Here is a 26,324-nt window from a genome sequence, read left to right on the forward strand (position 1 = left end):
CTGTTCTTCCTATGCTCCCTGCAATGCCTTCTGCATCCTAGGCCATTGAGATCCATAGTGTGACTAAACCCTGCAAAGAAACAAAGTTTGGTGTGGAAGAGTTTCACGTGAAAGAGTTCATAATTATTGTGTTCATTATTTGTAATATATTGTATTTTTCTTATAATTTATATCTGCAATACACATGATAGAGATAAGTGAGGTATGGCCCAATCTGCCAAAAGACACAGGAATTGATTTTAATGATCTCCCAAATGTTTTCCAATCTGGTATGTTGTGATTCTTTACATAAGAATGACCAGGCAGTTGTTCCTAAAGAGATAAATTGTACAATGTCATTCAGTGCTTTATGATGTCAGAATAAACAAAAGCTTGTAGAATAAAAATCCACATTCTTACTCAGTTTACCTGGATTATTTTTACTCTCCACATAGAAGACACCATTTTCAATACTAGTCAGGAAATAACCAGGCAGCCTTTTATCATGTTACATATCCTCTTACTCATTCATTTCACCTTCCAGCAGTTTACACATAACTTGCTCATTTGAATGTTTTTCTTTAGAGTGATTTTAAGGAGATGGCTAAATGGCATGAGCAGCATTGTCAAGGCTTGCACAGCTGTGTTCAGGAGGCCATGGATCTCTGGGATGTTCATCTACTCCAACTGTCCCAGCAGGAGGATGTTCTTCAGAAGAAAGTAGATAAATACAGATTGGAACAGGATAACATACTACAGGTATAAACATTAAAACAAGGATGTGGCATAATGTAAAGAAAGGAGTTCTTAATACAAAGAACCCTCTGGAATTCAAAATAGCTGCTATACAATGAAAAACATAGTATCTGACTTTTATATTGGAATTTCTGCTTTTCAGTTTCATTCTGTCAGTTTTGCTAACTACTTGATTCACACTGAATGGACAGTCCTGTCTTATTCTTGATATGGCAAAAGTGATAAAGATCACTGCTGCTTTCTGTATAAAGTGGCTGCAAGTTTCTTTTATAGATCTTGTGCAGGTATGGAGTCTGGTTGTATGCCAAGTTCTAATAGTTAAAACAGCCAGCTTGGGGTGGCAATGTCAGAGCTGTTCATTACCTAGGAAATCTTCATAGATGATGAGTTTTGCTAGGGTCTTGGTGTAGAATTATATGTACATAATCAAATTACTTGAATCCTAAATAGCTATGGAGATTTTAGTATCTACTAAACTGTTTTTACTGGCTTTTTAATGTGGCCTTAGGTGCGGAAAGATAATCTGGATACAGTTTTGGAAAAAATGAAAATGGCCAGGTGTGAAGAAGAGCTGGAGCAATATTTGGAGAATGCCCTTACTTCTTTAGATCAAATTAGAACTAGGTATGAATTTTGTATTGTAAATTTAAAAAGTAAAGCATATTTTAACCTGGGTGGTACTACTTACACCTTGTTTATGCTGTTATGTGAAGGTATGGAAAAAGACTTTTACTTCATCTAAGAATGTAAAATAATGTACATAATGAACAAGGTTAAGGCAAATAATACCCACAGTTTAGGAACTGGACAAAGGAAGACTGTTATTATTCAAAAACCATACCACATCAGTATTACTGTGCATACCATCACATCCATGCCTTATTCAGAAGTAAAAGTAGTGGTTCAGATTCTTGAATCACAGGAATCAGAAGTTGGTCTGCACCACCACATCTGCACTCACAGACTTGATCTCATTCTAAGTCGCAAGGACTAAGATCTTTAAGTAGCCAAATTATTTATTTTGGTAAGGTCTCTGCTGTCCTTCTCATGATTAGGCATTTGCAACCTTAAAAACCATATAAAAACTGGTACAATACTGCTCTCCTTGCTAAAGACCTTAGCAGCAGATGTGAAACCTGAGAGGAAGCAGCTCTGTTCTCACACCCAGGAGGTCTTTCCTGCCTGTTAGATCAGAGGCACATTAGAAGAGCAGTATGGACATGAGGGGCAGATTCACATACCTTCACACACCTCACAGTGGGATTGTGGTTAGAGCTGGGGGTTTGATACTCTTAGTAATCATTCAAACAAATTTTAAAAAGCCAGAGGTAACAGACCAAGTGAAAATACAATGTAACCTATCTGACACATACATAAATTCCCCATAATTACCTTTGTTGAGGAGACAAATCAAATGTAAATATAAATGAAAACAAGTGTGAACATTGGTTCTTTTTGACTCTAGACTCAGCTTGAACCGTTAGTTTTTATTTTCAAGTAAAATGGAAATAAACCAGAAAGGCTCAGTCACAGCTGAGCACAGTGCAGAACTAACATGGAAGACAGTAATCTGACCTCTCTTATGTAAGCAGTGTTTGAATGGTTCCCCATCCAAAAGGAAGGATGTAAAAGGCTTCATTGCAAATATTTCTTAACTTTTGTGCATTTATTTATTTGTAAAGAACTAATCTCTAACAAGCCAGGGTGCGATTGTATTCAGTATAAACAGATCAATGGCAAAGTTTACCCTAAAGGTTTTATGAGATTGATCAAAGAAGTTACATTTAGATTTGAAGGCACTGTAGTCACACTTAATTTTATTTCTATACATACTTGAGTCTCTTAAACAGTGACCTTAAATTTCACAGGAATGAGACATTCAAGCAGATTGTAATGAATGAAGTAATGGCTTATCCAAAAGCTATTTTGTGGGAGTTGATTTCTTACAGTATATCCATCAATCAGCATTTTAGTGTGAAGGAAATCTTCAAACAGGTAAAAAGAAAATTTCTTCCAGTTTAAAACCTTACTGGTGTATTACTTTTTCACCTTAGAGAAAATTTATATTACCTTTAAAATTCAGATTATATAAAGTACTGTTTCAGCCATTGCATAAAGTGCTTTTGGTAGAGATAGCAGTGGGAAACCAAAACATTTCTCAGTCCCACACTTTTAACTCTGTCCTTGTTACAAACAGAATTTTAGCAAATTCACCTGATTTTGAACAGAAAACTACAAGGTAACAGACTTAGAGTAATTGATTTGAGTGTTACAAGTTCTGTAATGTGTGATCTATTCAATACTATCATGTCTTACTGAAATAGATGCATTTTGAGAAGGGATATGGATTTCTTAGCAGAAAGCAAATCCATATTTTAAAATGGTGTGGTGGGTGGTTTTTGTTGTTGTTTTGCTTTTAGAACTTGCAAGGCACGACAGACTCCACAGTTCAAGATCAAGGTAATACCTCAACAGTCCAAACAGGTATTTCTGCTTGCTTGTTTTTCAATCTGTATTTCTTTGGATTGTTACCAGAAGAACTCTGCTTTAATTGTAAGTAAGTAGTTGAGGCTTCAGAAGGTGAACATATGGTGGAGCAGCAAGCTGAGAGCATCGTACAAGGAGTGAAAAATCACAGAGTATCCTGAGTTGGAAGGGATCCATAGGGATTATGAAAGTCCAACTAACTCTTGGCCCTGCCCAGACACCCCAACAATCCCACCCAGTGCATCCCTGGGAGCATTGTCCAAACCCTCCTGGAGCTCTGGCAGCCTTGGGGCTGTGCCCATTCCCTGGGGAGCCTGGGCAGTGCCAGCACCCTCTGGGGAAGAACCTTTTCCAGTCTAATACCCAGTCTAATCCTCCCTTGGCACAGCTCCAGGAATTCCCTTGGGTCCTGTCCCTGGCCAGAGATCAAAGCTGATGTGACCTCAGTCTCCTCCAGCTGAACCAAATGGCCTCAGCCACTCCTTGAATGGTTCCCCTCCTGACCCTTCACTATCTCTGTGTCCCTCCTTTGGAGATTCCTCTAATTGCTTTAGGTCTTTCTGACATTGTGGCATCCAAAATTGCCCCCAGGGCTCGAGGCAAGGACATCCCAGCCTTCAGAGCAGGATGATCTCCTCTCTCAACTGGTGCCAGAAGATAGGGACAGTTGTCAGAAATCAGCTGGAGAAACAAAGCTAACAGAGAAACAGGTGATCTTGGCACAGGAAATTGAAGAAACAGAGGAAGAAGAAGATAAGGAGTGTATTCCTCATACAAGTGAAGAAGATGAGTATGCAGAACAGGAGCTAAGCATTGAACAGGTGAGTGAGCAAGAGAATAAGCTTAAAGTTGAAGGCAGTCTTGTCCAAAATAAGGAGGCATAGGAGATCTTTCTGCTGAGAATGAGTAGAAAGTCCTTTTTTGTTTAGTTTGCTTACAAAGCACACAGGAGTCTAGATCCTTTTCTGGGAAAATGGAGTGAATAAAACAGTTCACAACCATTCTTTTGGATCATTTACTCTTGTAGAAACCCTTTGCATAGTTTTTTTTAATCAGTCATTCATCACAGTGTTATCAGCCTGTGGTGAATGTTTTAAGCCAAGTATTTGTACCTAAGTATTAATTTTTTCAGTTTCCATGAATTTATTACCATAACAAAAACCTTTTACAACATTGTCAACTCTGCCTATGTCTTGCTGGCCTATAAATATATTTATATATAAGTATATAAAATATATAAATATTGCCAGCACTGTGTCAATGTCCAAATTGAGAATGAGAACATTAAATATCTTTAAGATTCTTACACTAGCTGGTGCACTCTTCATTCTGTGCTGATACCTTTAAAAGTAATGTGATAATTTCCAACAATTTCCCAGGAACTGTCCAAGAGCAGAGAGGGAGAAAGTGCTGAAATTGCCACAGAGGTTTTTTCCACTACTAGTGTGAATACTTTCACTGTTCTTGGATTTGAACAGGCAGGAAAGACTGACATCACAGAGACTTATTTTACAAAATATGAAAATGAAGAATCTCTTCCTATGTACCTGAAACATGTACTTCTCACAGAAGCCATGTTTGTCAAACTGAAAGAAAGGTGAGCTGAGAACAATTTCTGTTCTTTCTTTCTCTTTAGGTGATGCACAGATTTCAGCTGTTTAGAAGAAACAGTAGACTAGAGAGGCAAAAGTTATCTAATTACTAGTATATAATTAGATATTTATATAGTTAGTTTTTAATTATAAAATTATGATTTTACAATTACTATGTTATTCCACTTTTTAAATTTATAAAAAATATGAGAAAATATTTAGATTGCTTTGTATTCACGGCTGTCAAAGTACCACAAAAACATTTACCTTTACAGAAAATTAATATTTTATGGAAAATTATTTAATGAGGAAACATATTACAGAAAGACAAGTAATTTGCCCAAATTTACTACAGAGCCATGAAGGTAAAATTCCTGGTACTCAATACTGAGGAGCTAGCTCAAAACTCTACCAGTATTGTGCAAATGGTACTGAAACATTACCTTCCTATAGCCAGAAGCTGAATTCTTAGAAATAATATATTCAATAAATTCTTATTTATTATTTACTATTCTTCGCTGTAATATTTCTTTTTCAATCATAGGATTCACCTCTGCTTTTCTCAACACTTGGAGGAATGGTTTGCAGAATCCTTGTGCAACTCCTATGTCTTTGTAGCTGCCAAGAAAGAGGAGCTGAATTCAATACTCCTGCTGCATCTTAAGTTGCATCAACAAAAGCAGGAGGAGATACAGACAAATATCTACAGTGTTCGAGCTGGTATTGACATTTTTGTATTCTGAGCACCACATGTCTTCATTTGGAGATGGTCTAAGTGGGCCAAAATCTGTTTCAGCAGTAGTTGACTCAGTAATAGAGGACAATACAAAGCAGTTGAGTGTCTATAAATTCCCAGTATACTATGCTGCTCATATATTTTTAAAATGACATTTCTTTTCTAAAACTCTACCTGGTTTGTGCTATGTTATTCTTGGAACAATAGACAGCAGTGCCTTGATTAACAACTGGATTGTAGAAGATGTTGAACATTATATTGCAAATGTTTGTGAATTCTCATCCACCTTGAAATTATTTAACAAGAGTTTGTGGTGTACAAAAAATATTTTACAAGCGTTGCAGAAAAAGAAATTAGCAAGTTGAGAGAGCCAAAATGTCAGGGTGGAGCTTCTGCAAACACAAGAGGGAGGATTTAACTCTGATATATAGCTGAGCAGCTTCAGAGCATCTTCTAATGAAAACTCTCTGCACGTGTCAGGGAAGTGTCAAGTTTTAATGGTGAGGAAAAAATATTTTAGACAGGCTTGTTGGTCTTTACATATAAGCTAAAAAATTCTTTTGGAGAGCAGGCAAATAATTTTTCAATTTCTCTTTTTCTGCAGAGAGGACGTGTGCTTCTTCTGGTAGCTTTCTTGAGGTGATTGGCTGGCTCCTGTTTTATCCAGCTATCATTCCAGAAGAGAGACCAAAACCTATTTTTTTCTTTCACTCCCAAAACCAGGAAAATTGTATTTTCTATTAAAAAATATAACCTTTAGTTTTGTTACAAGACTGACAGTAGAGAAATAATGGAGATGTCAGCAATGACCAAAAAAAAGGAAAAAGAATGCTTAGTGTAAACAAGAGACATTTGTGGTTTGAATGGATTAGGAGCTGTTAAGGATCTGTGTCTTTCACAGGAGAAAAGTCAAAGAAACCAAATTGAATGTATTTAATTTGTATGTTTTAGCTACCATGAGGTCTGGCTGTGTTTATTTTGCTGCTGCTGCTGATCACACGTTAACTGGGCATTGTGATAGCTCACAGTAAAGAGGAAATAATGTCCCTATTGTAAACTTCCTTTCTTCTTCAGCGGAGCTGTCACTTCACAAGGAGCACCTTGAGCGCCACTGTGCAGTGCTAGCAGAAAGCCTGGAAAAGGAGAAAGCTGAATTCCTCAGATTTTCAGACCAGCTCAATAACCTGAACACAAACTTTAATTCCCGAGTCCATAACTTGGAGTATGACTTGCTCCACGCTCCTGTGACTGAGCAGTAAGTGTGCCACTGCTGTTGCTGTGAATCTCCCTCATTAATTACTCCTGATTGCTGTCTGAGATACTTATGGTTTGCATTCTGAACCTGTATTATATGTAACTGTATATGTAAGAGCAATCAGCTCTTCAATGAAGACTACATCATAAAACTTGAAAATGTAAAGAATTTCATTCTCTTTCCCTGAAGAAATTAAAATCAGGACTGAACACGTGGAAATTCTCATCTCCTTTCAAAGTGTTGGCAGTCTTTAAGTAGAAAAGATGTTTCATCTGTTTAGATTTTATCCAGTCTACTGAATGTCCACAGTAATATCAGTTGATTATTTGTTTTTGAAGAAAAGTGCCCAATAGTATCAGCTGTTGCTGATATCTTCCATGAGTTCATCCAAACCATCCCAGCTCAGGGAGTTGCTTTGAGAGTCATAAATCACTTTGGAGTCCTCAATTTTTCTCATGTCTTTACAGCCAGCAGTTGCTGAATCATCCTGTGTATTCCTCTTCAGACATGTTTCCCCTGTCTTTTTATTTGCTGTTAGGTCAGCTTCTTCCAGCAATAATGTGGAATCAGAGCTCTGCAACCATCTGGAATCAATCAGGGTTACTGTGAGAAGTTACCAGCAGCACTTGGAGGAAGCTTTTGGAAAATTAAGGGATTTCAATGTGGCTTTTCTCAAAAGTTGCAGGTACATAGATTTCATGGAAGTGTTGTTTATAAATGGTGACTTAGTTCTGGGAATTGGTGTTTGTTGCATAGGCAGAACAGTAAAAGTCAAGTTTATTTTGTTATTCATCTAGTTTCCTATTTAGAAAAAGAAATATATCTTGTTAAACCACAATTATTACACTGTTTTCATCACATTTGTGTTGTTTCAGGGCTGTTTAGCTAAAATGGTCTTGGAGTAAAATGACTCACAGCCAATTGTTTATATGTTTGCTTTCAGATTATTTTCAGAGGGTGGTAACTTTGCATCCGGGGAGGTAAAGTTTTCCAGCGAGTGTCTTCAGAAGGAAAGTAAGCAAATTGACTTGATTGAAAGTTCAATCAAGACAGATGTGGAGAAAATAAAATCGAGCTGCTTGGAGCAGGTATGCAGAGTTATTATTTCAAATGCTCTTTTTTATTGACATATTTGATGCAATTTGCAGTCAGCCTGTTTTCAGATTAGAACTATAAGTCTATCCTGTTTGGCAGTTATGTGATGTAAAAAAATTAGTAGAATGGCAAGTTCTATCATTTAAGTTTTAAAAACTGAAAAATTATGTTGTCCTGTCTTTTGTTTCTGACGTTCTTAAAGGCTACTGAACTTTTCAAGCAGTCTGGAAAGAAGTTTGCTTCTCTGTCTGTGAGTCGAGCCTTTATGGAGAAGGTCCATCAATATTTGAGAAATCTACGATTGCAAATCAAATCAGAGGTACAAACAGAAACATCAGAACTTTGCTTAAATTCAATATAATAGTTTTCTTTTATACCTTTGAGGAGATTTTGGCTGAATTCATAGTGAACAAATAATACATAATTTTTAATGTTCATTTAAAAACTGTTTTCTGTCACTAGCCACTTGAAAGTTTATTTTTAATACTGCTGCAGCTGTGCTGGAACACTGGCCTTGCAGCACATTGAGTATGTACATCTGAATTCACCAGTATTTTTGTGTGGTGCAGCTGCTTTTGTGAATTACTGTTTTCAGCTTCTTCTCTGAGTACTGGGGATTTTTAACCAGTTTTTATCAGTGGTTCTAATGGTTTGATAGTGGAGCCTCTGAAATTGCTGTGAATGGGGATTTTACTTCTCCTGTTTCTTAAAGTTTGCTTCTGCTTTAGGTAGCAAATTCCAATTTGCAGTCACTCACAATAAAGTCTTACCTGGAAAACCTCCAACAGAAGAAAGATGCTTATGTTGATTCTACTGCAGATAAAGAAGTAACTTCTAATCAGCATGAAATGGTATTTAATATGACTTGTTATTAATTGTTATTAATTAGGTATAAACTAATATTTTTGAGGAAGATTTATGTTTCTTTGGGGCTGGGCAGAAACACAGAATTTTTGTTCAGAAAGGTCCTTGTCCTGGATTCAGCTGGGATAATTTCTTCTCAGTAGCTGTCACAGTGTTGTGGTTTGGATTCAGAATGAGAATGGTGTTGATAACTCAGTTTTTGCTAAGTCCTGTTTATCCTAAGCCAAGGACTTTTTTTTCCTTGTCTCCTGCTCTGTCACTGAGGAGGTTCACAAAGGAAACTGGGAGGGAGCATAGCTGGGACAGGAGACCCAAACTGGCCAAAAAAGGGATATTGCAGCCCATGGACTCTCATGTCCAGTCTATAAATTGGGGGAGTTATCTGGAAGGGCCAGCCTGGATTTAGGAAGGGGGGGTCTGGCATTGGTCATCAGGGGGTGAGCAATGACATTGTGCATCACTTGTTTTTCACTTTTTATTATCATTATCATTATCATTATCATTATCATTATTATTTACCATTATGACTGAATTTCACTTTACTTTAAATGATTAAATTGTTCTTAACATACAAGTTTTTGATTCTCCTCCCCATTCCACCAGGGCAAGGAGGCTTGAACTGTGTGGTGCTTATTTTCCAGCTGGGTTTTAAACCCCAGCAGTCCTTTTGGATAGTCAGTACCTGTTTTCCTGTTTGCCAAACCAAAATCTCAGCCTCTTACACAATCTCATTGCTTCCATGTATGTGTACATAAACGGGTGACAGAACAAAGGCAAATAATATTGTTTGCAAGAGTCAGCATGTGTGAAAAGGTTAGAACAGTCAGTTTAGTAAATACCATCTGTTTTATCATATCTTTCAGGCTTTAACTTCTGAAGAGTTGTATGCTTTTGCCAGAGACATGTTGGAAGAACTGAAAAAGAGGTGCGAGTATCTTGATTGCTTTGAAGTAAAAGCAAAGATCCCACCTGACACTGTAAGATAACATTGACATTCTCTGTATTTTATTTAATATTGGGAGAATTTTCATATCTACATGTTTTAATGGCTTTTTAGAATTCCTGCTTTGAATTCTCAAATGAAAAGAGAATCTGCATTATGCTGAGATGTCAAAGACACTGTAACATTAGGACAGCCTTTTAAGAGGTTGAGTAAATCAGTAAGTTTACAAAATGCTGAAGAGATACATGGCATTGCAATGAGTTGCTCAGTTCTTCACAAGAGTTTGTTTTCAAGGTGTAGCACTATTCAGAGGTACATATTCCACAGGTTTCTTTAAATTATTTTTTGTTTAAATCCCAAATGTGTTCTGAAGGGATTTTGTTTTTATCAAACAGGTTGTATTTTCTTTCTTCCCTTTCCTGGAAAGTCTGTCTTTATTTTGTAATCTCAGTGGATCATTGTTTTAAGAAGTATATCCTTAAATACTGTTTATGATGATTATGAGAACCTACTCTTAACTGCTTTGAAGTGTTTTAGAGCTGAATAGCTGTAATGACATTGCTGTTAGAATGACAAAAAATTTATTTCAGCCTGTGAAGCAAGCTATTGTCTGTTTAGAAAATCTGCTCTAGTAGTCAGCCATTACATGGAATGCTTTCACTAACTGCCTGCTGTGGTCTACAGGGCTTCATTTTTTTTCCCATTTCAGGAGGCCTTCACCACTCCTGACATGGATGGGACATTGCAAGAGCACTCAGCCACTCCTGATGTGCATCGGAGGTCACAAGATTCCATTGCTCCTGCTGTTCCAAGAGAGAGTCTCAGAGATGAGAGCAAAAGGATGGTGATGGGACTGGATCCTGACAAATTCCCTTTGTTAAATCCGAGTGGAATGGGTACTTCAATGTTTGATGATATGGCAATAAAAGTTATTGGAAATTTAGCTGGGTAAGTACTTGTTAGCCTAAAGGTATTTTTCTGTCTATGTCTTTATTTATATTTTCCTTGCCCACAACTAGCGAATAGACTGGTCATAGGTAATACTACTAGATAGTTTCTAATCTGTCTAAGTTTAAAAATTAGTCTAGCTGAGACTGTTTTCTTTTAAACCCAAGATTTCTTATAGCCAAAAATACCCCTTTGTAAGTGACATCTAGTATACAATGATAAATTTTAGGTATTTAATTTTTGTCTTCTAGAGCCTTATTTTAGTTAAAGGTGACTACCTGCTACATAGTTGACTGAATATACAAAGTGTAAAATGAAGAGTGTGACAAATGTTTGATTTGCAAATAGTATTTGAATGCAGTTTTGCTTGTAGAAATTCCAAAATTCCATTCAAACAATCAGCCCTATGAAATTACCTCTATATACACTGTCAGTTGTAGAAGTAACCCTATCTGTTAAGTAAGATCTCAGAAATTTAACTCACTTAGCACATGATAGGGATAGAGAACTTGCCTAGTTTGGTATATAATATAGTATAGAACATAAAATGACAGGATATATAGTAGTACTTAGCTCTTTATTTTTTTTCCTTTTCAGATTTGACCCATCCAAAAAATACCAAGACCTAAATCGGGGGAAAAAGAATCCAGGTGTGCCTGTATTTCTTTTAATATTTTCTTTTCATGTAAATTGTAGTTCCTGGCATTTTACTGCACAGGTCTAGCATGGTCCAGGCCAGTGGCTTCTATGCTAGGAATTCTGAGATAGTTGTGCTTCTCAGCTCTTTCCCTAAACATCTTTACTTAATGATGATTTTGGGCTCCTAAAGAAATGAAAGCTACAGAATGAGATAATAATATTATTATAAAGAGTGCCTGTGTTTGTGATAGCAAAAGGGGAATGGGGTTGAGAAAAGAAGCAGAATAGAAATCATGAAGTATATAGGGAATCGGGGATTCTTCTCACACTGTATCATCATCTACTCAAAGGTGTGCACAGAGGTAACCCCAGATGCTTCCTACCTAGTGTTACCATTTCCTCATCTCTCTTCTGCAGACCTTGACTCTTCCAGCCATTTCCAAAGCTTTCACATTTGCAAGTCCCCATGACCACCAATACTGTGAATGTAACCCATTCATTCTCTTTCTTTACCTGCCTTCACTTTGCTTTAAATCTCCTCCATCTACCATGTATTTTCTGTGACATTCCTGGGACTCATGCTCCAGCACATAACCTTTACTGCTGTTGCCACTTCTGGGTTACTGCAGGCCTGGCTGACAGAAATGATTGTTCCTGCAGTTGTCCCCTCCATGCTGTAAGGAAACATTATAGAAATAAGAATACAAAATATATATACACATAAGAAGCACTTCAGTTGGCATTTGTGCAATATTCTTCTTTCCTTGTTACTATAAGCAATTCTTCCCCCAGTAAAGAAGAGGGTATCTGATGCACATTCTCAGAAGTCTTCTAGCAAGAGGTCATCTCGAGATGAAACCAAGAGAAAAAAAAGGTGAGACCCCTAAAAGGAGGAATTCCACTTCAAATATTCCTATGCAAGAATTTACCTAAACTTTGTTTATTCATTGAAAGGTTCTTACTGCTTGTTTGCTTCTTTCCATCTGCTCCTTATCCCTTGGAATCTCTAACCTGTTTATGTCCACATGATCAGCTTTGTGGGGTTTTTTCCCCCCCAGATTTTGACTGGAAAGACATTATTATTATTATTATTATTATTATTATTATTATTATTATTATTATTATTATTATTATTATTGTTGTTGTTGTTGTTGTTGTTGTTGTTGTTGTTGTTGTTGTTGTTGTTGTTGTTGTTGTTGTTGTTTGTTGTTGTTATCCTTCATCTGCTGCTGTTTTGTATTTTAAAGTTGTTGAAATACAGACTAACCTTTAAATCAATGTGGCTTAATTTTCAGGTGTGTCTAAATAGTTTGTCTTCAGCTTAGTCCACAGATTGATGAAATGAACTACTTTAATAGTGAAAACAACAAAAATTATTTTTTTTTTAAACTGAGAGTTTAGAAGAGAATTCTAAGAATCTTTTTCCATCAAAATACTACCTTTATATTGTCATGGTTTGGGAATGGTATTCCCAGTTTTGTGCTCCTAGCAAAACACTCCAAACTGTGCACTGCTTGCTCACTTCCCTTTCCCTGCAGCATCTGGAAAGGAAAATTGGAGGCACAAAAGGTGAAGATAAGGTTGAGAAATGAACAATTTACTAGAAACAGTGATGAGATAAAAAAACTAATAGTAACAGTAGCAATGTTAATAGCAAAGTGTACAAGAGAGGCAAGTGATTCTCGTGTGAATCCTCACCATGAGCAAACCCCTGAGACTGCCACCACATTCCCCAGCAGCAGGGACCCTTCCAGCCACCCCACAGTGATGAGAGGTGGTAGAGAATAACCTCCAGGTCCTGGCCATACCCCCTCCTGGCTACTGCAGAAATTAACCCTGGCCTGGCCAGAACCAGGACACACAGAATACTGGTTCTAGAGTTAGGCTTTATCTAATTTTTCTCCAGTTTCATGTCTGTCACATGACTGACTAGCTCAAATCATCAGCCAGAGAAGGAAAACACTTGTGGATAGTTTCAAATAAATGTTTTTCCTTTCCAGTGAAAAAGGCAGAAAATCTCTTACCAAGGATGAGAGATTACAGATATTTGGAAAGAAGGCTACAGAGTCTGAGTAAGTCATATATTTTCAGAACAAGAAGTTAATCTATAAAAACCCTCTGTGCATGTATGTATGTAGTAGTAGTATGTATCCTACCTATCTACCTATCTATCATCTATCTGTCATCTATCTTTGTGACTTATAGAGTTCACCATTGAATTTTGAGGTATTTAGCCTTGATATTTAGAGGTCAAAGTACTTCCAGAACAGTTCCTTTTGCAGTATAATAATAGTAAAGCTGTAGGTCAGCTGGTTCATTCTGTCTAATGTCTGAAGTGGGAGGTCTTATTGGAGCCCATTTTTTACATTTATCAGAAGTGGGTGGGGAATGTAAAATACCTTCTCTTTCAATTATTTTCACACCTAAGAAGACAAATACATTTTATACCTTCATTCTTGTGCTCAGTATTCCATTAATGGGAATAAACAAGGAGCAAACAGGTTCCATTCCCCTTTTCTAAGAAAATGATATATTGTTTCTTCATATGTGCAACTGTAGTCTATAGAACTGAGATATTTTATACATGCCATGCAAAACTATTCAAATTAATGCTTAAAATGTTTGGGAATTTTGTTCCATACTGTGTTTCAAAATAATTCCAGTAAACAGCTGGACCCACCTTGAAATATTTTTGCTTTATCTAAAATGCGTGGTAAGCTCTTTGGGCACAGGAATTTGGCTAAGATTGCTTTTTTGTGACAGTGACATGGCAGTGCTCTCCAGTGAGCAATTACAATAGCCCCTTGTCCTGGCTGCATATGAAGAGAAGCTGTGCTAATGTGGGGGAAGGTTCTTAGGCATTCTGAACATTAGTTTGTCCATACTTCAAAAAATGTACTAAAATTAACCTGAACAAAATACTTGAAAAACAGTGAATATTGCCAGTATGATTATTTAACAGTGTGGTGATATTTTTAAATTTTTACTTTTTTTTTTTTTGTTGTTGTTGGTTTTTTTTGTTGTTGTTGTTTTGTTTTCAGTACTTTTAAGGGGATTATTATGAATATTCTCTGGAATGGTAACAACACCTTGCTCTGCCTTGGTGAGGTAAGGAAATGTCATGTTCTTTAGTAAGTTCTGCTGTACTCCTGTGTCAGACAAATTATTTGCTTCTTTCAGTATTTGGTAGACTCCAGAAATTTCCCTTTCTTCTTCTACTATTATTTATCTAGATGTGATGTGTTAAAATGTGTTATCAACATTTTTCTGGTTCATCTTTCCCTTCTGCAGGAGTTCTATGGAGACAAGAAGAATCCTTACTTGGGAATGTTTGAAGATCTGCCAGACACATTTGAACATTGGGCAGAAATGCTCAGAGTGAAACTACTCTCATACCAAAGGCAGACAGATGATTACTACAATTTCTGTCTTAGTGGTAAATTCATTTAGTTAAGACTTGCATTTTCTTGTGTATGTAATTTTTTAGTATGTAAGGTGAAAATTGCAGTGACCAAGAATTACATTGTTGTCATAATCCATCACACTCAGTGGAAAAACTCCAGCTGACTTTACTGGAAATTGAGCCAATATTCTTTTTGTATGTGTTATCAGCTACAAAAAGCATAGCAGAAGCACTTGACTAAGTTAAAAGCCCTGTACAAAGTCACATCTTTGAGCAAGTGTATGTTTCTCAAAGCATTGTGCCTAGAAAAAAGAATGTCAGGGACACAATCTCTGTGAGAGAAAATTCCAGGCTGTTTGTGTCACATGCACGCCCTGTCTTTTCCAAAAAGAATTTCGGGATCAGCTGAAGTGGTTTGAGGAGGATCTCTCTTCTGTTTCCCAACTGGTCGTGGAAAGTCTTTTAAGAGAACATGAGCAGAAACTCAGCTCTTTTACTGGTCAAATTCAGCATCTCTTCAACAGACAGCTGAAAGATTGGGAAGATATGAAGGTATGTATTGTGGACATTCTGGAATGCTTTCTAGTGTAACCCATGGTAGGTGCATCAGAGTGATAACATTTTCTTTTTCTCATCTCACTGTTTGCTTCATCACTCTCTGCTGAGCTGACCACATATAGAGTTTTCTGTGTTTGCACTTAGTCTGCTTAGTTCTCCTGGAAGCTTTGGCTTTTGTGGAACTCTGTCCCTCCTCTCCCAGCTTCCAGCACTGGGCTGCCTCTTTCTAATCTTCTCAGCTCTGCCTGTCATCTTACACTAGGATTGTCAACTCTGTGAGGGCTGTGACCTTGGAGTATGGCCAGACAGCTCCTATGTATGGGTGCACTCCTCTGTAAGAACTGTGATGCAAGGATAATGAAATACTATATTTACCATCATTCATAAAAGAGGCATATTTTGTCAAGTAATATCAGAACTGAGATCAGAATCATTATGGAGATCACAGAGAAAAGTCTCCAGTGTCTTGAGATTGTGTCTGAGTATTAAAAATTAGGTAAAAATTACAAATATAGAAATGTTAAAATTACAAATATAGAGATATAAAAAATACTTTACTTACCATGTGGTGGAAAAGATGATGAGGATTTTTTGTTGAAAATGAATCCCCAAGTGAGACCAGAGGCCAGCAGAGATGCAATTTGGTGTATATTGCACTGCAAAGCTTATATCCAGACAGCCAAGAAGTAGCTCCACTTTCCTTGTCTTTCTGAATACCTTTATAGAAAATGTTTGTGGTTTACTTCTTCTTCTTTATGACTCCCAGTATATTCTTTACTGAAGGCATTTCTTTCTTCCATACTTGCTAAAAGACTGTGCACCGGAGAAAATTACATTACTCCCTAGGACATCCAAATAACTCCCTTCAGCTGGAGGCTTTGTGCCAAGAGGAAATAAAAAGGCAAAAAGAGCAAACTGATGGTGTTCACCTCAACACAAAGATGCTGCAGGTAATTGTAAAGCCCTTGCTTAGTGTGAACTTAAATGTTGTATTTGGAAAGAAGGGTGTATTTTGGATACATTTTTCCTCCTCTTCCAAAGGAAACTTAAATTTTTTTTTCAGTTTTAAGCAATCCTGTTCATATATTGCTGTATTTTAAGTGATGCATTGTCAGCATTAGATCAATATAGACATAAATACATCTGCACACATACAGCTGCTTAGATACATTCTGAAACTTACTGATATTTTATATCATTCATAGAATCTACTGGCTGTGAGCTTAATGGTGGGGAGGAGTATTGGCTGTGGTGGTGACCTGCTCTGGTTAGTTCTCTTACTTCCAGATAACAGATGCCTGGAAGGGTTTCTTCTCTGTGCATTTCATCAGTGCAAATAATGACACTTTTCTACATAAGATTAAGAACTGAAATAAGCTGAATCTACAGGAGAGATTCAGGAATCAAAATACTTTTCCCCCTTAGTCCCCTCGGTTAATTGAAGGTTGGTTCCCCAGCATTAAAGCCTGTTGTTTAGCCACTTACTCCAAATCCTACAATGTCAGCAGAGTACTGGTATTTTAAATTCCATAGTATCTCCTTCTACTCCTAGCTCTGCATACAGACACAGAAACCCAAATATCCTGATTGAGTAACACCTGGGCTAAGCACTTCCACCCAAAGTACCTGAATGCCAGAATGATCTTCTCATACCACGTGTAACCCAAATGTGTAACTACTAGGTACCTGTACTCAAAACTCTACAGTTTTTTAATCTTTAGATAATCAGGCAATGTTAAGAATACTGCAGAGACACTTTAAGACCTTTTTATGTCTTATGTCTGTTATCTGCACCTTCTGCAGAATGCCAGGTTTTGATATTTGTGTAGTCTTTCTGAGCCAAGTTAAAAGGAGAGGAGATCGAATTATCAAAGGAATTCTTCTCACTTGTCTCCAATGTTGCAACAGGATTGTGTTGCTGAATGTGCTCAGAGCTTTTTTTCTGCACTGGCTGCCCTCACTGAAAAGCTCCTGCTGGAACTAGATGAAACAATCGCTGTTGATGATGTAAAAGTAGCAGGTAAGAAAAGAAGAGATTGCTTGTTCAGGCCTCCTCTCCCTTGTCAAAGATTGCAGCAGTCTGTCCCTAGGAAGAGGAGGTTTTGATATTAAGATTATTTGATTTAAATTAAAAGATTTGCATAATAAAGCATGCAAAGCTATTTCTTGAGTGTGAAGAGCACTCAATCCAAAACAGTTGTATTCCCGACATTGTTTTGTTTCTGCTGAGCACATCTTCTCTTACCTCCCAGGAACTGAAATACCCACAGAGAAGATGCCAACTTTATTGTGTCGTGAACAAACTGAACTTCCTCCAGGAACCTCCAAAGTTCAACACTTAGTCAAACGAGGAAGGAGGTAGTATTTGGAGATACTGCACACTGTTCTGTCTGATTCCTCTGCTCTGAACTCATAACCAGCCCTGTCCTGATAGTTTTTTGCTGCACTTGTTGAAACTGCAGCTCATCATTAGTAATGTCATTGAACTAGTAATGGGGTAGTTTGAGTGGGTAAATGATTTTAAAGAAAGAATTGCAAATTAAAGTGTAAAACAATACCATGTCACTGCTTTTGCTATGCCACTTGTTTGTCACTAGTTATCAATTCATTACATTCAGATCTATGAATAATCTGTGTATTGTCATTCAGAAGAAATTAATTCTATACTGTGGAGAGATCCTGATGCTTTGAAAGAACAGTTGGTTATACTAAACAAAGATGTTTTTAGGGTAAACCTTTTGTAGGAAAAAAAATAGCATTGATCTTTGGCACCTTAACCCAAGTAACTTGAATTAGTATGATCTGTTCTCTTTTCTAACTTCTTTTCTCATGAGTTTGATTTGGTTGGTTTGGTTTTTTATAGGTCTTGGCCAGGCATACCCGAGACTTCTGTTCCTGACACTCCAGACTATATTCTCTGCAGAGGAACTGCATCAGTTTCAACAGCTAAGACCACCCTGGGCCATCTGGCAGTGGTGGATGCAAGACAAGCTGCATACAAGGTGGGTCTGTGGAGAAGGACTCTTGAGTGGGTTTGGTTTTTTAAGAAGACAATTACAGAATCTTAGCTGTGTGTGTAAGTTTTTAAAGTACACAGTGTTTGCTGATCTGAAGGCCATGTTATCTGTGTGAAGGAATCCTTTCTCATGTCCATTTCTTCGTGATGCTGTCAGAAGCAGGCTGGGTTGGTTCCTCATGGAGTCTTCTCATTCAGAGACATGACAAAGGGGAATTGTTTCAGCAGAGAAACATGGATGGTGTCAGAAACAGGACACTGCATTTTGGCAGCATCATAGTTCCAAAAGCAGCTGTGCCCCAGTGCCATTGCAGTCCTGCTTGTTTTCACTCAGCTTTCTTTCTGAAGCCTATAGGTCCAGCCTTAGATCATAAAAGCTGATTTTCCCATAAAAGGTGAAGAGCTGTAAAATAATTCATACCTGTCTTTTATCCACAACTATCACAGATGACTGTTTCCACCATCAAAATAATCACTCTTTCTTTACTGAGTCTGTTAAAAGAATGCAGACAACTCTGCCTCTGACTGGCACAGACAATGGTTCTCAAAACTGAAGTGCTCAGCTGTTAGGAGAATATTTTTATGTTAAATCACTTGGAGATGTCTTTATGCATCTGACCTGGAAGTAATTGTACTCCCACTGAACTAAATTAACTTTTTTTAAATATCTGCTTTTAATATGGGAATGTAAAATGTACTGTCAATGATGGCAAATGCCATCAAAACTATCAATTTGCATGTGTGTTTTATGCATCTAGTTCTGGTGCCTAGGAACCTGTTTACAGCACAGATTTGAAGGGAATGTGGATGTTTGGATACAAATGGTTGGATAAAAGGATTGGATATAAAATGCATGCACACCACAGAAGTATTTTCCTACATGTGTGTTGCATTAAAAACACAGTACTTTATGTTTTGGAGCATGGACTCTTTAAGAATAATAAAGTGCCTTGAGGTTTTTATGGTGGTCTACAAGCTTCTGTCTAGAGGAAATTACTTTTTAGCAGTTTTGTAATAGTTCAGTTCATACTTTTGAGTTAAAAAGTTCCAGCAAGAGCCTGAGTGCATTCTGTGTTGTCTTGAGAGAAGGCAACTCCTTACTCTTCAGAACTAATAGAAGTGAGATGAAGGTCTTGCATTTGAGCAAAATTTAAATATTGCTGATAATTTAATTTCAGAAGTCTTTAAAAAAAACCACAGAAGGAACACAGCTAATAATTAATTATTCATATTAGTTATATTCTCAAAGGCAAAAAATAAGTGGCCTCTCTGCAGTCTTCTGACATAATGGATCAGGACCTGGATTTAGGCAAATAAAAATATATTTCATCACTACTAATTTTGTCCTCAATTGTTGGGGTTTTTTATACAGAAATACAAAAGTAAAGTTGAACAGCTGTTTGCCCAGATCAAGGAAGAAAGTGCAGATCAGCTGCTGGCAATTCAGCGTTGGAGTGATTGGTGGGAAGAATCTGTCCGCAAGATCAAGAGACTCTACATCTGAGATCAGTCAAATTTTGCTGAGCTTTGTTGGTGTAAATTGAAAAAATTTGTATGAATGTCACTGATAATTTTTATCTTATTAATCTGCTGCATTGAAAAAAGCTCATTTTGCCTTTTTGTTTGTTTTGCCATGTTACCACTCGTTTCTTCATGTTCAGGCTTAAGACTACTACTACACTCATCTTTACATAACCACCTGGTTTGGCTTTCAGTATCATCTGTTTGTGCACATGAACCCTCTGTGCAAGGGCACTTAATGCATATTTATTAGCAGAGTTTACAGGATTTTGTTGCAATTTTGCCCCTGAGAGCTGGTTTGGTCTGAAAACTTCCCAAGGCATGAAAGAGAACTGTCCCTAACAAAGCTCCCTGGCATCAAGGCCCCTGTGCCAAGCACCTCTGCACTGAGACCTCTGACTGGAGATGACCAGCCTGAGGAAGATACACATTTTATGTTGTCTTGATTAAACAAGCTTTGACTTGCTTACCCTCCCCATTCCTTGCCTCGTCTCTCCTACCTTGTGTTGCCTACCCTTGCCTCCCACTTTCTTTCATTGCCATGCCTTGCCTGCTCCTCCGTTGCCTTGCCTTACCTGTCCCTCTCTTGCCTTGCCTTGCCTTCCCCTCCTTTGCCTTGCCCCTCTGTTACCCCATACTTTCCTTGCTATCCTTTGCTCCTCTCTTGCCCCTTTCTTTCCCCTCTCTTTTCCCTTTTCCTGCCTTGTATTGACTCACCCTTCCTATGCCACTCCCTTGCCTGGCCTTGACTTTTTTTACCTTGACCCTCTGACTTACCCCTCCCTGCTTTTCCTTGCTTCCATCTTGCCCCTCCCTTGCCTTGCCCCTCCATTGTGTTGCCTTTTCCTTGCCCATCCCTTGCTTTGCATTTGTTTTCCTTCCTTTGCCCATCCCTTACCTTGCACTTCCTCTGCCTTGCCTATCCTTGCCCTGCCATGACCCCTCTTGCATTGCCTGCCCTTGCCCCTCCCTTGCTTTATGTTCACTTTCCTTTCTTTGCCCATCCCATGCTCCACTCTTGCTTTACTGCACTCTTTCCTTTCCCTTGTCTTTCCTTGCCTTGCCCCTTCTTTGCTTCCCTTGCTTTACCATCCCCTCCACTGCCCTTTCTTGCCTACCTCTCCCTCACCTTGCTTTCATTTTCCTTTCATTGCCCCTCCCTTCCTTGCTTTGCCTCTGCCTTGCCTTCCTTCCCCCTCCACTGCCTTTTCCCTCCCTCCATTATCCTGCCTTTGCTTTCCTTCCTTTGCCTATCCCTTGCCGACCTCCCACCTTTATTTCTTTGCCTTGCCTTAACTTGCTGTTGCCTTTCCCCTTGCCTTTCATTGCCCCTCTTTTGCCTGCCCTTGCCCTGTTTTGCCCCTCTTGTTTGGCTTTTCCTTGCCCCTCCATGCCATTGCCTTTTCCTGTCCTTCCCTTGCCCCTTTGCCTCATCCCTTCTTGCCTTGCCTTGTGTGGATTTTCTGTTCCTCCTGTTTATTGCTCACATTCATACACCAGTGTGCAGTGCCTGGGTGCAGTACCAGGGATACTCTCTTCTTACTATTTCTCTACTGCCATAGTCATTAAAATAATTTTCTTCCTCTCTCTGAATTCTTCTGCTTTCACTATGCTTTTGTGGTTTATCTGAACCCATGGTGGGATAAAAGTAATCTGGAGGCAATTGAATTTACACAATTTCTAAACTATAATAAGAATTCTTAAATGGGGAGCTGGCCAGAGAGTCTGGTTTTGCTTTTTTTTTTTCTTTTTTTCTGTGAAATGCTCTCCTTTGCCTGCTTGCCTTTGAGACAGGCTTTTTTATGACAGTTCAGCTCAAAAAAGACCATGTAACAAACAAACCTCTCGACGCCAGTGACAAGAAAACAGCCTAAAATCAACGTCCACAGGGGCAGTCTGGCTCTCTCAGGGGCAAAAGGACACAGCCCACTGGCTTTTATGCTAAAGTTGTTTTACTGAAGGCTGTGACCTGAATTCCTTAAGATTTTGCTGAACCGCATCTGAAATGGGGAGAACACAGACAAGCTGTATAGATGCTGTGGGTAATTTAAATATTAATTTGTTTCACACACAACCCAACAAGACAAGCTGTCGTAATTTAAACATACTTTATTTCAACATAAACAATGGTGATACTTAATTAAGCATAGATATTTACTTTTTAAATATTTGTTTAACCACACCAAACCACCGAGCAAACACATCTACCCCACTTGGCAAGACCAGGGTACAAAATGTGAAGGCAAGCTTAATTCATTTTGCCAAAGAGCACCATGATTTATAGGTTCATTCCATTGTCCTTCAGTTGTGGGTGAGGATTTTGACACGTTTCAGTGCCTGCTGGATGCTTTCTGACAGGTGGGAGAGAAGCATTTATCAAAATTAGCATGGGCAGCAGCAGAGGGGAAGATTCTGCCCCTCTGCTCAGGTGAGACCTCACCTGCCTCCAGCTCTGGGGTCCCAGCAGAGGAGGAACACGGACCTGTTGGAGTATCCAGAGAAGGCACCAGGATGGTCGGGGGGATGGAGCACTTCTGCTGTGATAAAAGGCTGACAGAGTTGGGATTGTTCAGCCTGGAAAAGAGAAGGCTTTGGGGTGAAGAGAAGGCAGTGTGGCCTTTCAGTACCTGAAGGGAACTTACAGGGAGAATTTACAACAGCATGTAGTTAAAGGACCCAGAATTGCTTACCACTAGGGAGCAGGGTTAGATTAGATACTGGGAACAAATTTCTCCCTGTGAGAGTAGTGAGGCCCTGCCAGAGGTTGCCAAGAGAAGCTGTGGCTGCCTCATCCCCCGAAGTGTCCAAGGCCAGGCTGGACGGAGCTCGAAGGAACCTGCCTTAGGGGAAAGTGTCCCTGCCCATGGCAGGAGGGTGGGATGAGATGGTCTTTAAGCGCCCTTCCAACCCAAACCATTCTATAATGGTGTCCCAGAAGGGGCACTCCCCTGGGGCCGCACAAGACTTCAACACCGACAGCAAGCCGGGCCGGGCCGGCGGCGGAGCCGCTCGCCCCCCGCACTGCCCGGGCTGCCGGCGGGGCCGTCGCTGCCGAGAGCTGCCGCCGTCCCTCCGCCGTCCCTCCTTCCCTCCCGCCCTCACGCCGTGTCAGCCGTGCGCGCGCACCCGCCCGCCCTCTCGCCGCCGGAATGTGGGCGACGCTGTCCCGGCCCTGAGGCGGCTGCGCGGCCCCGCCGGGCTGGAGGCAGCGGCAGCGCGGGGAGGACGGCCCGGCTGCACCGGTGAGAGATCGCGACACTGTCCCGGGCCTGCCCCGCCGGGGCGAGCGGAGCGGAGCGGGTGTCATGAGGGGCGCAGGCGGGGAGGTCGCCGCTCCCGCAGGAGAACGGGCGCGGGAGGAGAGGGAGCCGCCGGCCCAGCCCGTGTGACGGGGGATAGATAGTGCCCGCTGACCTGAGGTGGCTCCTCCGCTGGCCGCGGGCCCCCGGGGCGGCGGTCCCGCCGGTCCGTGTTATTTGGTGTTTGTCTATGCCCGTGGAGTTCCCTGGGCAGTGGCGCTCCGGGAGGAGAGGAGCTGGAGCACAGTGCAGGATTGAAAAAATAAAGTTGTTTTCGTGGTCAGGAATGCGAGAGCGCTGTGGAAGCGTTTATCTCCCTGCCTCCTCCGCGGGAAAAGTGAAGTCACTTCCCAAGAGCCCAGACTAGCAAACTACTGTCCTAAATCCGTGCCGTCTGCATGCGTCAGTTTCATTCAATTTCATTCAATTTCATTCAATTTCATCTACGTTATGTTTTGTTTTGGGCTGGTTGTCTTTTTCCTTTTTTTTTTTTCTATTTTCCCCTGGTTGTTTGTTTCATTTCTGGTGGTTTATTTTTTAAGCCCTCTTCCACTCTCTCCCGGCCCGTAAGCTGGTACAAAATTCTTGTCTTTAGATAAAAGTATTTGAAAGCCTGCTGATATCATCTGAAGCAGGGACGGCAGTGAAGGAAATGGACTTGCTGACTCTCCTCCTGGATAAGTTCCTGCAGTGTCGGGTGTACTTTGCTCCTGCTGTCACTCTCTGGAAGCTGTGTTGCCACCAGTGCTTGGTTTGCTAGTGCTGTGAATAAGGCATATCCTACCACATTTCACAGCTGTATCCATCTATCGTGGGCCTAAGAGGGGGGGAAAAAAGATTCAGAATGTCAGTTCTTCTTTAAAACAGAGAAAAAATCTAGTGACAATTAAGAAATAACTTGCTTAGGTAAGCAGTGCTTGTCTCTATCCCTGTCGAGCTCTAGTCTCACAACCATGTGGTTTTTCAGCTAAAACTTTCAGAAGGGCAGGTGTGCTTTCAGTTTCCACAGAGATGTCTTGTTGATGGTGCAGGAAACATTTTGTTATCCCTTTAAGTGCAGAAAAGGTGCTGTGGCTTCATTTAACCAAACCTCTATGATACAAGCCAAATCCTGACTGCCTGTCAGACCAGCCTGCCTCCAGATTGTATGAAGTTTTACTGGGCCTATAAGGTTGGTTCTGCAAATTATGCCTCTGTCTAGGTTTTAAGTAGGATTGTAGCTACCTCTTTATGTGTGTTAGATGGTAACAATTACATTATTAATCACTTACTTTGTAGTTTAATCTTGAAAAGACTACAAATACAGTTACAGTAAGCACAAATTGACTCAAGTGTTGTAAGAATGCTGCCAGTGAGTGTCTGGAGGGGAGCCAGCACCAGGTGATGAACCCCAAAACTCATGAGTGACAGAGCTTTCCACTACTTCCTTCTCTTTTAGGCAGAGCTGGAAAATCATGCTGGGTTAGTTTTGTCTTATTTATTTGATTTTTTAAATAACTGCTTTTTTTCCAAAAGGGCTCGGGGACTATGAACAGCTTGGCTGTACAGATGAGAACTGTAAAAATTGCTCTGCAGTGTTTCTTTTAAAATGGCTACAGGGAAATATATTGCTTTGTTAAAAATAGCATTCAGTTCTTTAAAAAGTGATTCACAGATTAAGTTGTGGTGCTGTTAGTCAGGGGATTGCAAAAAGATCAAGTTTATAATGTGGCTCTCTTGTGTTCCTGGTGTACTCCCTAGCATTTCAAGACAGCCTGCATTGTGGCTGCTCCTTCTCTTCTCTCATTAAAGGGACTTCCACAGCCAGGAAGTGAGTAAAAAGAACTAATCTGGTTGAAAAGATGTACTTCTATTTCTTCTTTTTTTTTCGTTCCCTGAGGTACTCTGATTACAACAACTTCCTAACCCAGCTCTTGCCTGGCCATGTGAACATTGGCTCAGTCCAGAGGAGGAAGTTGAGTGTTGGTAGGGGAGAGAGTGGAACAGTCTCAGGTGTGGTGATGTCCTTAGCTGGGACATGCCTCTATAGTCACTCAGTTAATGGCAGAACCTACTTTGTGGGTTTGATTGACTTGTGGTGAAGGTGGCAATGATAGTAAGGGTGGTGGCCTTTTTTTTCTCTGCCAAGACTGTCTTATATTGATTATGAAGGCATGGTGTAATTTTTTATTGGCTTTTTACAACATTAAATGGACTCAAGAGCCATCTGTGTGTCTGTGTTCTTCCATGGGCCCACAGAAATTGCTGTGGTTTTCTTCTCTCTCCTTTGTTCATCTGTTCTGCTTTCTGAACTTTTTGGAGAGTTCTTAGTTTCAGGGAGTGATCTCGGCATTGTTAGGGGGTTTTGTAAATTTATTCAGCTCTAATTTAAAAATGATTAGTTGTATATTGCTATTACCTCTGCTGTAATAGGAAGGCTATTTCAAACTTGACTGACCTTAGTAATTACACACTTTCTGATTTCTAGTTTAGATTAATTTGTCATGGGATTATACTCATTTTATGCACCCCATGGACTGATAGGTTTTACTGGCACTCTTGATCTTGGTATTAAAAGAAAAAAAAGGGCACTTTTAACAAAAAGGATGCAAAAATGTGTGGAAATACACCATGGAAGGTTTGTTTGCTCTTTGGGCCATCAGCTACACTAATCATTCCTGTAATAATTCCCAGTTTCTCCCCATGAATTTTAATCTTGACCTATTAAGTAAGAATTAAAATGCACCTTTCAGGCATTAACATTGGGCTTCCTGAAGGTGTCCTTTTAGTGAAGGTTAAGTTGTTTTCAAGTATATTTTGAGAAGATGTGTTTTTCGAAATTCATACCTTTGGCAATTTGTTCCAGTCTCAATCTTACTCTATTACCCTGGTACAGCTGTTGAAGGAGCCATTGTAACCTGGATTGGTGAAGGTATTCTTTGTTCTTTGATGGAGTCCTAGTCCATAAAAAAGACTGACATATTTGAAAATTATTTATTTCACCTTTTTCCTGTATTCTTAACTTTAAAGAGAAACAAAACCAATGTGTAGATTATTAGAAAAGCTCTGTGGCTTCTAAGGTGTTTATTTAAATTTGCTGTCAGGAGTGTTCCCAGAGGGGACTTTGTGATGCTGACAAACTAGTTTGTGGGTGTGACTGTTTGTAAACAGAACATAAATACATAAATGGGGCACCAAAATCTGCTTAGTAAAATAGATTGCTCTGAAAGGTGAGTAGGGCCCTTGTGGAAGAC

The 26,324-nt window shown here is 39.5% G+C and overlaps 2 protein-coding genes and 1 long non-coding RNA gene across 6 annotated transcripts in view; 2 read left to right on the forward strand and 1 right to left on the reverse strand.

Annotated features, from left to right (window-relative positions):
• Positions 1-19,928, forward strand: part of CCDC180 (coiled-coil domain containing 180) — a 28,352-nt gene extending 8,424 nt beyond the window's left edge. The window contains exons 14-38 of the mRNA XM_050977691.1: positions 565-738; positions 1,244-1,359; positions 2,604-2,730; positions 3,156-3,195; positions 3,814-4,043; positions 4,602-4,819; positions 5,359-5,534; positions 6,625-6,805; positions 7,344-7,490; positions 7,749-7,893; positions 8,103-8,219; positions 8,629-8,751; positions 9,628-9,741; positions 10,417-10,655; positions 11,253-11,305; positions 12,087-12,168; positions 13,295-13,366; positions 14,336-14,402; positions 14,586-14,730; positions 15,089-15,249; positions 16,068-16,205; positions 17,164-17,275; positions 17,508-17,613; positions 18,119-18,257; positions 19,644-19,928. Of these exons, the coding sequence (XP_050833648.1) occupies positions 565-738; positions 1,244-1,359; positions 2,604-2,730; positions 3,156-3,195; positions 3,814-4,043; positions 4,602-4,819; positions 5,359-5,534; positions 6,625-6,805; positions 7,344-7,490; positions 7,749-7,893; positions 8,103-8,219; positions 8,629-8,751; positions 9,628-9,741; positions 10,417-10,655; positions 11,253-11,305; positions 12,087-12,168; positions 13,295-13,366; positions 14,336-14,402; positions 14,586-14,730; positions 15,089-15,249; positions 16,068-16,205; positions 17,164-17,275; positions 17,508-17,613; positions 18,119-18,257; positions 19,644-19,775 (3,354 nt within the window). The 3' untranslated portion in view covers positions 19,776-19,928. The remainder of the gene's footprint in view (positions 1-564; positions 739-1,243; positions 1,360-2,603; positions 2,731-3,155; positions 3,196-3,813; positions 4,044-4,601; positions 4,820-5,358; positions 5,535-6,624; positions 6,806-7,343; positions 7,491-7,748; positions 7,894-8,102; positions 8,220-8,628; positions 8,752-9,627; positions 9,742-10,416; positions 10,656-11,252; positions 11,306-12,086; positions 12,169-13,294; positions 13,367-14,335; positions 14,403-14,585; positions 14,731-15,088; positions 15,250-16,067; positions 16,206-17,163; positions 17,276-17,507; positions 17,614-18,118; positions 18,258-19,643) is intronic.
• A 2,060-nt stretch (positions 19,929-21,988) lies between these two features.
• On the reverse strand, positions 21,989-24,224 carry LOC108961831 (uncharacterized). Of its 2 annotated transcripts, none has more exons than XR_007778036.1 (3): positions 23,207-24,224; positions 22,233-22,366; positions 21,989-22,143 (listed from the first exon to the last, which is right to left on the reverse strand). It is a non-coding gene; the product is annotated as an uncharacterized LOC108961831 (long non-coding RNA). The 2 variants fall into 2 exon arrangements; XR_001990203.3 differs by lacking the exon at positions 23,207-24,224 and adding an exon at positions 22,483-22,751.
• RABGAP1L (RAB GTPase activating protein 1 like) overlaps positions 22,935-26,324 on the forward strand; it is a 226,017-nt gene continuing 222,627 nt past the window's right edge. For all 3 annotated transcript variants that reach the window (XM_030226690.2, XM_050977169.1, XM_030226691.2), the window contains exon 1: positions 22,935-23,034. The gene's annotated coding sequence lies outside the window, so the exon portion shown is untranslated. The remainder of the gene's footprint in view (positions 23,035-26,324) is intronic.

Source organism: Serinus canaria, chromosome 8 (genome assembly GCF_022539315.1).
Source record: "Serinus canaria isolate serCan28SL12 chromosome 8, serCan2020, whole genome shotgun sequence".
In the NCBI taxonomy this organism is placed as follows: Eukaryota; Metazoa; Chordata; class Aves; order Passeriformes; family Fringillidae; genus Serinus; species Serinus canaria.